Consider the following 10743-nt stretch of genomic DNA (forward strand, 5'->3'; position numbering starts at 1 on the left):
TCGCCTGATTACAAAAAAACCTGATGCGCCTCGTTCAGCCCTTCTTATAGCTCAGTTTAATTAGCCGAGAAGGTCGTCTTCGACGGCGGTTGCGGAGAGCTGAGAGGGAAGGGTTCCTATTGGCGAGTCGGGCGTCTTTTTGGTCGCCTACGTCCTTCCCATCAGCCCCCGCGCCGAGCAGCAGCAGGAAGAAGGCGCAGAACCCACGTGTTGGACAAGATGCCCAAGTCCAAGCGGGACAAGAAGGGTGAGTGATGCCGCAGGTCCTCAAGGAGGGTTTCCCTGCGCACCTATGTATCCCCCCCCACACACACACCTATGTATGCCTAGTTTCCAGAGCTTTATGTTTGGAAGCTGTGGCAAGCGGGGGTTGTAAACAAAAATTGCCCTCTTCCCTTATGGGGTATCCAAGAGCCCATATAGAGTCCTTACATAGGACTCTATTGGTAGGAGAGAATAACAGAGGCCAACCAGAGAATATTGAGAAGCAGAGCAGCTAGTAAGCCTGATCTTTATTCATCTGTTGCAACAGGGTGCTCCCCTCACACGCAGGAAAGGAGGAGGACCCAGAAAAATGGTGTGCAAAGCCTTATAAAGACTTTTGAAATTCCCATCCTGTAGATCAAGACCACCCCCAGAAACATCAGACATGCATCACAGAAGGGGTGTAATCTAAGACCACCCCTCAGATACATCATACCTACATCACAGAAAAGGCAGTCTAAACAGGTATCTGGGGGGTGGTCTTAGGTTACACCCCTTCTGTGATGTATGTATGATGTTTCTGGGGGTGGTCTTGATCTACAGGGTGGCAATTTCAAAAGTCTTTATAAGGCCTTTTGCGCCATTGTTCTGGGTTTCCTCCCCTCTCCTGCCTGTGAGGGGAGCACCCTGTTGCAACAGATCAATAAAGATCAGGCTTACTAGCTGCTTTGCTTCTCAATATTCTCTGGTTGGCCTCTGTTATTTTCTCCTACCAATAGGGAACCTATGTAAGGATTCTGTAGGGGCTCTTGGATACCCCATAAGGGAAGAAGGGCATTTTTTGTTTACAACAGAAGCTATACCTATACAGTGGTACCCCGCAAGACGAATGCCTCGCAAGACGGAAAACCCGCAAGACGAAAGGGTGTTCTGTTTTGGAGGCGCTTCGCAAGACGAATTTCCCTATGGGCTTGCATCGCAAGACGAAAGCCCATAGGGAAATGCTGGCGGTCGGGAGCAAAGACTTTCGCCCACAGCCCGCCTTCAGAAGAGGACCTCTTCTGAAGGCCGGCGGGGGGCAAAAGTCTTTGCTCCCCCCGCCTGCCTCCCCCCCCTGCCCCGGGCGATCTTAAAATGCTGGCGGGCGGGAGCGAAGCATTCGCTGCCGACCCCCAGCATTTTAAAATCTCCAAGGGACAGCAGAGAAGTCTCTGTCCCGGGGAGATTTTAAAATGCTGGGGGTCGGGAGCGAAGCCTTAGCTGCCGACCCCCAGCATTTTAAAATCTCATCCTGTCCCGGGGAGATTTTAAAATGCTGGGGGTCGGGAGCGAAGCGCTGCCCCAGCCGCCCCACTTCGGAAAGCTGTTCCGAAGTGGGGCGGGGGGGGGGCGGGGACGCCTGCCGCAGCCGCCCCACTTCGGAAAGCTGTTCTGAAGTGGGGAGGGGGGGCGGGGACGCCTGCCCCAGCCGCCCCACTTCGGAAAGCTGTTCCGAAGTGGGGAGGGGGGGCGGGGACGCCTGCCGCAGCCGCCCCACTTCGGAAAGCAGTTCCGAAGTGGGGAGGGGGGCGGGACACCTTCTGAAGGCGGGCAGGGGGCGAAAGTCTTTGTCCCCCCTGCCTGCCTTCCCAGGGGCTTTTAAATCGCCCCGGACAGCGGAGAAGTGGTTCCAAACCTTTTTTGGCCAGGCCCCACCTAAGCATCTCTGAAATCCTGATTACCACCCCCCCATGACATGTAATTCTTATTACAGCAGTTCCTCGGGTTACAGACGCTTCAGGTTACAGACTCCGCTAACCCAGAAATAGTACCTCGGGTTAAGAACTTTGCTTCAGGATGAGAACAGAAATCGCGCGACGGTGGCAGTGGGAGGCCCCATTAGCTAAAGTGGTGTCTCAGGTTAAGAACGTTTTCAGGTTAAGAATGGACCTCCGGAACGAATTAAGTTCTTAACGCTAGGTACATTTGTATTCAGAAAGTGAGCTCCTATTCAAGTGGTAAAGGTAAAGGGACCCCTAACCATTAGGTCCAGTCGTGACCGACACTGGGGTTGTGGCACTCATCTCACTTTATTGGCAAAGGGAGCCGTGGAGGAAGCCTAAAAGGCCATTAACTGTTAATAATAATATTTTTATTGTCATTGCCCCCTTCGGGGACAACGAAATTACTTGACTGTTCCATAAAAACACTAATTAAACAATACAATATAATACAGCAAGGGAGATTAGATGACTTTCAAAGTCCGGGCTTCCCATTCAGGGCCGAGATCGCTCTGGAGAAGAAGCTGTTCTTAAGACAGCTCGTTCTTGTCTTCATCGACCTGTATCTCTGTCCCGACGGCAAGAGCTCAAAGAGACAGTGACCAGGATGCGATGAGCGACCAGTAGCTCATTCTCGAATTGCCCCCCTGTGGGGCATGTGCCCCACTTTGGGAACCACGGATCTATAGTGTTGTTGTTTGGATCCATCTATCTTAGGAGATAGTGGAGGAGTGTGCTTTTGGGGGTGGAGCCACTGGAGAGTTACAGCGCCTGCTGTGGCTGTAGAGATTGATACAGGAGAATCGTGTTTTGTTTCAGGTGGGGTAGATGAAGGCACCTGCTTGTGCTGCTGTAGATGCACCAGGCATTTCGTCTCTCTGTGCTCCTCCTAGCAGTCATTCCTCCCGTGGTCACTGCTATGGATGCACAGCCTGAGTGCCTGTCTTCAGGCACTGCGGGTCCTTTGCAAAGGATTCCCACACAGTGGAGTTGATGTTGCCAGCCTTGTGTCATGTTTGCAGACATCTTGGTGATGCAGAGTTGGTCTGCCAATGGGTCTGATGCTGGAAGCTGGCTCCCCAAAGTATCCTGCCATCTTCCATTCTGTGGACATGGCCAAGCAAGCGTGGATGTTGCTGAGACAGGAATGTGAACATGCTAGGAATGGGGGTTTGGGAGAGCACATCTTTGTTTGAAATTCTGTCCTGCCATTCCTGCATGTTTGTATTATAGTTTTAATTCTGTTAATGCTTAATTGTTCTTTAATTATTGTTTCCTACCCCCTATGTTTTTAGCTGTTCTTATTTCTATCTGCAATCTGCCTTAAGTCCCTGTCAGGGAAGAATGCAATGTATAAATAAATACCGTATTTTTTGCTCTATAAGACTCACTTTTTCCCTCCTAAAAAGTAACGGAAAATGTGTGTGCATCTTATGGAGCAAATGCAGGCTGCACAGCTATCACAGAAGCCATAACAGCAAGAGGGATTGCTGCTTTCACTGCGCAGCGATCCCTCTTGCTGTTCTGGCTTCTGAGATTCAGATTATTTTTTTTCTTGTTTTCCTCCTCCAAAAACTAGGTGCGTCTTGTGCTCTGGTGCGTCTTATAGAGCTATAAATATGGTATATAATGATAATAGCCTGATTTACCATGACTGCGACAATTGCTGCAGGGTAAAGCAATAAGTCAAATATAACACTGAGTGAAATGTCAAGTTTGCACAAACTCCAGGTTTGTCCCGAAACTGCCTTAACTAGGCTCTCCCTGTGGCTACCCAGCTGGACTGTACCATATGAGACTGAATCTCTTTCTTTTTCCTTCCAGTCTCCTTGACGAAAACAGCCAAAAAAGGATTAGAAGTTAAACAGAGCTTAATAGAAGAGGTAAGCAACATTGCAAACTATGACTCTGTTCCCGTGTGAAAAATTGCTTTGGAGAAAGGGCTTGGGATTATGTCGCAATTTAGAGTCACGGAAATGCAGAGTCTTGAAGGAATTTTTATTTTTCTCCCTGTCTTAGAACAGAAACCACAAAAAGTAAAATGAGGCCATAATATAAAATGGCAGAAGCAATATAATGATAACATAACCACCTCACCCCAAAAACAGAAACGTTAAAGGTCACTTCCTTCATTCTGAACCTTTGAAGGCTGTTTCTGTTTAGAGAATATATTCTTCTTACATTCTGACTTCTAAACTTCTTCACCTCCAGCTGCGGAAATGTGTTGACACCTACAAGTATCTCTTTATTTTTTCCATCGCCAACATGAGAAACAACAAACTGAAGGATATTCGGAATGCCTGGAAGCACAGCAGGTAAAAAGAAGAAGTTGGGTTGCCCGTGACTCTGACCTGCTTGCAAAACTCTTTGGATTGACTTAGAAAGAAAGAAAAAACACCTTTCAGGGAAAACCTCCCCCTGAACAATGGAGGACTGTGCATGCTCAGCAGCCATAAGATAATTGTTTAAAAGAGTGGGGGAACTGTCATAGTGGAGGAATGCAGTATCCTGGAAAGGACATGATTCTGAGGTGGGGGGGATTGTTGTTATTATCATTGTTATTGTTACCATAATCCATTTCTGAGTCACTTTCTACACAACCATCAACAATGTAGAATAAAAGCAGTTTAACCACAACACTAGTGAGACATTTAAAGCAAAAGTACCATATTTTTCGCTCTATAAGACACACCCGACCATAGGACGCTCCTTGTTTTAGAGGGGGAGAACAAGAAAAAAAATTTCTCCCCCTCTCTGCTCAGCGCCCCTTCAGCGAAGTGGCAGGAGCCTCTTCCATTTCTCCTCCCACTTGGCTGAAGGGGCGCTGCGCAGCTCTCCCTCTCTGCTGAAGCCAGGAGAGTCTTGCTCTCCCGGCTTCAGCAAAAGGAATCCAAAGCCTCTGAAGCGCAGCAGGACCTCGCGCTGTGCTCCGGAGGCTTGAGGCGGCTATCCCTGAAGCCTGGAGAGCAAAAGGGGTCGGTGTGCACCGACCCCTCTCTCTCCAGGCTTCAGCGAAGGCAACGCAAACCCTCTGGAGCGTGGAGGGAGCGCTCCCTCTGTGCTTTGGAGGCTTCGCGTTGCTATCGCTGAAGCCAAGGAGCCTGCATTCGCTCCATAGGACGCACACACATTTCCCCTTAATTTTTAGAGGGGAAAAAGTGCATCCTATAGAGCGAAAAATATGGTAATACAATACAGAATAGTCACCCATGGTAGAGACATCCAGTCATCCAGCTTGGAAAGCTTGTCGCAACAAAAATGTATTCAGTCATTTCTGGAAATTCCTGCTAGAGAGTGCCAACTATATCTTGACCAGGATGCTGTTTTGCAGAACAAGGGCAGCCACAGTAAAGGCCCTGAGTTACTCAGAGCAGGCTTTTGAGATCATTGGCACTTGCAGAAGAGACTCCCACATCCCACAGTGATCTACTCCTTAAATCTACTTAATCCATGGATTATTGTCTGCATTGCTGACTTAAATATACTCCCAAAACGAGTTAGCTAAGTGTTCGTTGAGTAAGAGCATGTTGGTTTGAAATGTTTGATATTGGGGTCTCCTCCTGCAGTAGATTTGACCGATTGATTTCCTTTTTGCAGGATATTCTTTGGGAAAAACAAAGTGATGATGGTGGCCTTAGGACGGAGCCCAGCTGACGAATACAAAGATAATTTACACCAGGTGGGGTGTCTGGCATGTAAACAGTTTCACCAATGACTTCTGCAACTTAGATTCTGCGTGTGACGAATTAGGGGCACGCAGTGAATATTTCCCTATTATCTCCATTCTCCTTTCGTTTTTCAGGTCAGTAAGCATCTGCGGGGAGAGGTTGGGCTTCTCTTCACCAATCGCACCAAAGAGGAAGTTGCAGAGTAAGCCTTTCCTAGTCGCTTCTGTCTCTATAACATTAGGGGATAACATCTTGCTTGTGAACATTGGAAGACTCAGGATAGATAGATAAGATAGATAGATAGAATACCCCGCCCTTCCCGGTTCAAAAACCGGGCTCAGGACGGCTAACAACTAATTTAAAACACTTAATTGTAAAAGCAGCATAAAATACAGTATAAAAACATGAATAACAATAAAATTCAAAGTTCAGAAATCAATTTAGGGGAAATCCATCTATAATCCCCAGGGCTAGCTGGCTGAATTGGTCCTACTTGGGCCAGCGAGGAGGCCAGGTGAGAATTAGCTGTGGGGTCTCAGAGCGGGTGATCTTCATAAAAGGGGAGGGCGAGGGAAGAGAAGGGAAATAAAAGATGAGGCTGAATTCAAATTAAAGGTCAGGCGGAATAGCTCTGTCTTACAGGCCCGACGGAAGCAGGTAAATCCTGAAGGGCCCTAGTCTCATGGGACAGAGCATTCCACCAGGTCGGAGCCATCACTGAAAAGGCCCTGGCCCTGGTGGAGGATAGTCTGACTTCCTTAGGGCCCGGGACCTCTAAACTATGGTTATTCATGGACCTTAAGGTCCTCTGCGGGGCATACCAAGAGAGGCAGTCCCGTAAATACGAGGGCCCTAAGCCCTAAGAAAGTACTTCACATGGCACACAGTTAAACTGTGGAGCTCGCTCCCACAGGGGGAAGTGATGCCCACCAACTTTAAGGTGGCTTTAAGAGAGGATTGGACTAATTCATTGAAGAGGAGGAGGAGACGGCTATCAATGCCTACTAGCCATGATGGCTTGGCTCTGCCTCCACAAGTCGGACGCAGCAATGCTCCTGAATACCAGTTGCTGGAAGTCGCAGGAGGGGAGAGGGCTCTTGCTTGCTAGCTTCCCACAGGCAACTGTTCAGCCACACTGAGAACAGGATGCTGGACTAGATGTCTGTTGGCCTGATGCAGCAACAGGGTCCTTCTTATGTTCTATAAACAGATAGGAACAGGAAGCTGGAATATGTCATAATTCTTGATACTGTAATATGGAATACAGTGGACGCTCAGGTTGTGAACGTGATCCGTGCGGGATGCACTTTCGCAACCCTGTCTGCGCACGCGCGGGTTGCAATTCGGCGCTTCTCCGCATGCGCGAATGCCGAAACCCGGAAGTAACCCGTTCTGATACTTCCGGGTTTCGGCAATCTGCAACCTGAAGCGGACGCAGCATGAGGTATGACTGTATGTAATTGAAGAAGAGTTTGGATTTGATATCCCGCTTTATCACTACCCGAAGGAGTCTCAAAGCGGCTAACATTCTACTTTCCCTTCCTCCCCCACAACAAACACTCTGTGAGATGAGTGGGGCTGAGAGACCTCAGAGAAGCGTGACTAGCCCAAGGTCACCCAGCAGCTGCATGTGGAGGAGCGGAGACGCGAACCCGGTTCCCCAGATTACGAATCTACCGCTCTTAACCACAACACCACACTGGCTCTTATGTTTTCCATTTTGGCTCTTATGTTTTCCATTTTGTTTGCCGGTTGTTGTTTTTGTATTGTAAGCCACTTTGAGTGTTCTTTCCTTAGAAAAGCAGCGTATAAATATTAAATCCAGATTCCAAGGTTTTGCAAACAGCTAAGCTTAATAGATTTGTCGCTTCCTTCCCTTCCCCAGGTGGTTCTCTCAGTTTAAAGAGAACGACTTTGCCCGAGCCGGGAACAAAGCAACCTTCACTGTCAATCTGGATATGGGGCCCTTAGAACAGTTTCCCCACTCCATGGAGCCACAGCTGCGGCAGCTGGGACTCCCGACGGCGCTGAAAAAAGGTGGGCGATGTGTCCTGGAGTTAACCTGTGGAACTCCTTTCCACAGGAGGCAGTGATGGCCACCAACTTGGATGGCTTTAAAAAAGGATGAGACACATTCATGGAGGAACAGAGGGTGCACATGTGTTTGAATCCTGCTTGCTGGTTTCCCCTAATGGGCTCCTGGTTGGCCACTGTGAGAATCAGAGCCTAGACTGGATGGGGCGCTGCTCTGATCCAGCAAGCTCTTTTTAGATTCTTATGCGCACACTATTGGAAATAGCTTAGCCGTGCATTAACGTGGCCCCAAGAGAAAAACACTATGTATGTGAGTCTCCTTTCGTGTTAGCATGATTTATTTGGCTGTCCTGCTTCGTGACAGTGAAAAATTCCCACGTTCGTTTTCCATCAGCTCAGCACAGGGAAACGAGGATTTACACAACAACGTAAGAAAGTAAATTATAAGCAATTCCGAGCTCCCGTCTGGTTTTTTTTAAATCTTTCTAGGCAATAAATTGAAGCTTCTTTAAAAAGCCCTGTTACCTGTTACTGCTTTTAACTGCCCACAGCCTTTTCCTTCTGTGTTGTTCCGTTGACAAATAGAGAATCCAATTTATTTCTTCCTTTGCAGTCCTAATAATAATAATTAAGATGAAATGTACGAACTTTAAAATCTATTTTAAGAGCAGTTATTCAGTGCCCGAGCCAATAATATTCTCTTGCTCTAGAACAGGGTTTCCCAAACTTGGGTCTCCAACTGTTTGGGGGCTACCATTCCCATCATCCCTCACCACTGGTCCTGGTTAGCTAGGGATGATGGGAGTTGTAGTCCAATAACAGTTTGGGACCCAAGTTTGGGAAACCCTGCTCTAGAAGTTTATCACCTCCCCAAAGAGATGTCTTTCCCCCAGTACAGTGATGAATGTCTTCTTCAGGACATCTGAGGCTGTGCCCTTCGACCCCCCCTGCCCACAAGGGAGTTATGTGGTCAGATTTATCTTCTAACTTCCTCTCTTCACCGCAGAGTTCTGTCTGCTAGCAGACGATATATTGGTTCGTCATAGATCCAACCGAAAGTCCTGGTGTGTGGGGGTCTCCTGATCATATGCAGAGGGTCAATTCTGCCCCCTCTTCAGCAGACATGCCTTCCTCTTGTCTTTCAAGCTGGGAGGAAGGTGGCCTTTTCCCAGACAGCTTGTGCTGATAGGAACTTTGTCAGTTGCATAGCTGTCAACTTTCAGATTTGAAAATAAGGGATCAGCAGCCACGAAAATAAGGGATCAGCAGCCGCGAAAATAAGGGATCAGCAGCCTCACCTGTCCCGGGGAGCCTCAAAAATAAGGGATCAGCAGCCTCACCTGTCCCGGGGACAGTCTACGGGATGCCTAACAATCCAGGATAGCAGCGGGAAACGGTGCTGGAATAAGGGTATTTTCCACCAAAAAAGGGAAGGTTGACAGCTAGGCGGCTGCCGAAAGCTCTGAACACCTCTGCAAGGAAGCAAAAAAAAAAAAAAAAAAATCCTTTCCTCCACATCCTCTGCCAGCCTTCCACCCATTTCTGGAACCCTGATTTGTACCAGCAATGCTTCCTGAGCTCCAGCCAGCATGGCCAGGTTATGGGCCAACTGACTTCTATAAGCCAATTCCCTCTGGCCACTTCCCCTCCTAATCCTCCTCTCTTGTTTGCAGGAGTGGTGACCTTAATCTCGGATTACGAGGTCTGCAAAGAGGGGAGCATCCTGACCCCGGAACAAGCACGTATCCTGGTGAGCAAGTGGCAAAGAACACGGGGTGGATCCCTCAACTGAGGGATCTCCAAGGCCTGGGGTGTGTGTGTCTTTGATTGCTGCTGTGCAAGGCGTCTTCCTTACAGGTTGACGCGTCGAAGCTTGAAGTCAATGAATCTCATCCCTGTGGACTTTGGTGCTTTACTGCAAGAGACAGCACGGTGTAGTGGTTAGAGCAGTGTTTCCTCAAACTTCTGCAGTTGGGCGACAATTCCCATCATCCCTGATTGTTGGGGATGATGGGAGTTGTAGTCCAACAACAGCCAGGGACCCAGGTTTGAGAAACACTGGGTTAGAGCGTTGGACTAGGAACTGGGAGATCAGGGTTCGAATCCCCACTTGGCCATGAAGCATAACGGAGGTGACCATGGGCCAATCACTGTCTTCTCTCAGCTTAACCCTCCCTCACAAGGTTGCTGTGGAGATTACAGAAGGGCAGAGGGAGAACCATGTATCAGCCCCTTGGAGAAAAAGTTGGGCTATAAATATAATAAATACTGCTACCTCTTCCGCTGTCTAGTCTCCTCCCACTTCTGTCCTTTTCTCATGGAGAGGAAGACTGGCTCACTTCAAAACCACATCATACTTGTTTCAAGTTGCTAGACCTCATTGTTTGCATAGATTCCCAGAAACGGACACCTGGGAAACTGCCCAGAGAAGAGGCCCACCCTCACCCCTCAACTACAGCAATGTAGCTCTTGTGCCAGGCGATTAAGATACAGATTTAGGTACAAAGAGAAGGCAGTTTTGTGTGTTTTGTTTCTTGGCATAAACAGCTGTGGCTGAGGACATTGGGCACGGCGATCACTTTTCTCTTTTGTTTCAGAAACTCTTTGGGTACACGATGGCAGAGTTCAAGGTGACGATCAGGAGTGTGTGGAATGCCGAGACGGGAGACTTTGAGCTGCTGGCCGAAGAGGGAGAGGACGTCACAGAAGGGATGGAAGAGGAGGAGGAAAAGGATAACGGTGATGAGGATGACAACTAGGCAGGAGCAGGATTGTTCCTATAGGACTAAACTGCTCACCTAAGGACTTTATTTATCATATTTTTATATATAGATATAAACCTGTATGAAGAACTTTTAAAGTTTTGGTCTGTTTCCTTTACACACCATTTAAAACCCCCAATTTGGATAAATCCAAGCTGTGCCCATAGCTTAGCAGAGCAACTCCTTGACACGCAGAATAATAATAATAATAATAATAATAATAATAATAATAATAAAAAATTTTATTTATATCCTGCCCTCCCCAGCCGAAGCCGAGCTCAGAGCGGCTAACATCAAATGTATAACACATTAACA

The 10743-nt window shown here is 47.9% G+C and overlaps 1 protein-coding gene and 1 long non-coding RNA gene across 2 annotated transcripts; one reads left to right on the plus strand and one right to left on the minus strand.

Annotated features, from left to right (window-relative positions):
- Positions 1–20: 20 nt before the first annotated feature.
- On the plus strand, positions 21–10526 carry MRTO4 (MRT4 homolog, ribosome maturation factor). Its single transcript, XM_082230587.1, has 8 exons — positions 21–247; positions 3789–3847; positions 4176–4279; positions 5562–5643; positions 5767–5834; positions 7518–7669; positions 9340–9416; positions 10264–10526. The coding sequence occupies exons 1-8, from the start codon at positions 220–222 to the stop codon at positions 10423–10425; spliced, it is 732 nt and encodes a 243-aa protein (XP_082086713.1). The 5' UTR covers positions 21–219; the 3' UTR covers positions 10426–10526.
- LOC309536613 lies at positions 7987–9333 on the minus strand. Its single transcript, XR_014221677.1, has 2 exons — positions 9007–9333; positions 7987–8964 (listed from the first exon to the last, which is right to left on the minus strand). It is a non-coding gene; the product is annotated as an uncharacterized lncRNA (long non-coding RNA).
- Positions 10527–10743: the final 217 nt, after the last annotated feature.

This window comes from Podarcis vaucheri (assembly GCF_965113315.1).
Source record: "Podarcis vaucheri genome assembly, chromosome: 7".
NCBI classification, from domain to species: Eukaryota; Metazoa; Chordata; class Lepidosauria; order Squamata; family Lacertidae; genus Podarcis; species Podarcis vaucheri.

Bases quoted from the DNA above. Each gene is read 5' to 3' on its own strand.
- MRTO4 (XM_082230587.1), top strand. From the start codon at position 220: ATGCCCAAGTCCAAGCGGGACAAGAAGG. The intron at 248-3,788 runs GTGAGTGATGCC...TTTTCCTTCCAG, and splicing joins GTCCAAGCGGGACAAGAAGG to TCTCCTTGACGAAAACAGCC. The intron at 7,670-9,339 runs GTGGGCGATGTG...TCTTGTTTGCAG, and splicing joins CCCGACGGCGCTGAAAAAAG to GAGTGGTGACCTTAATCTCG.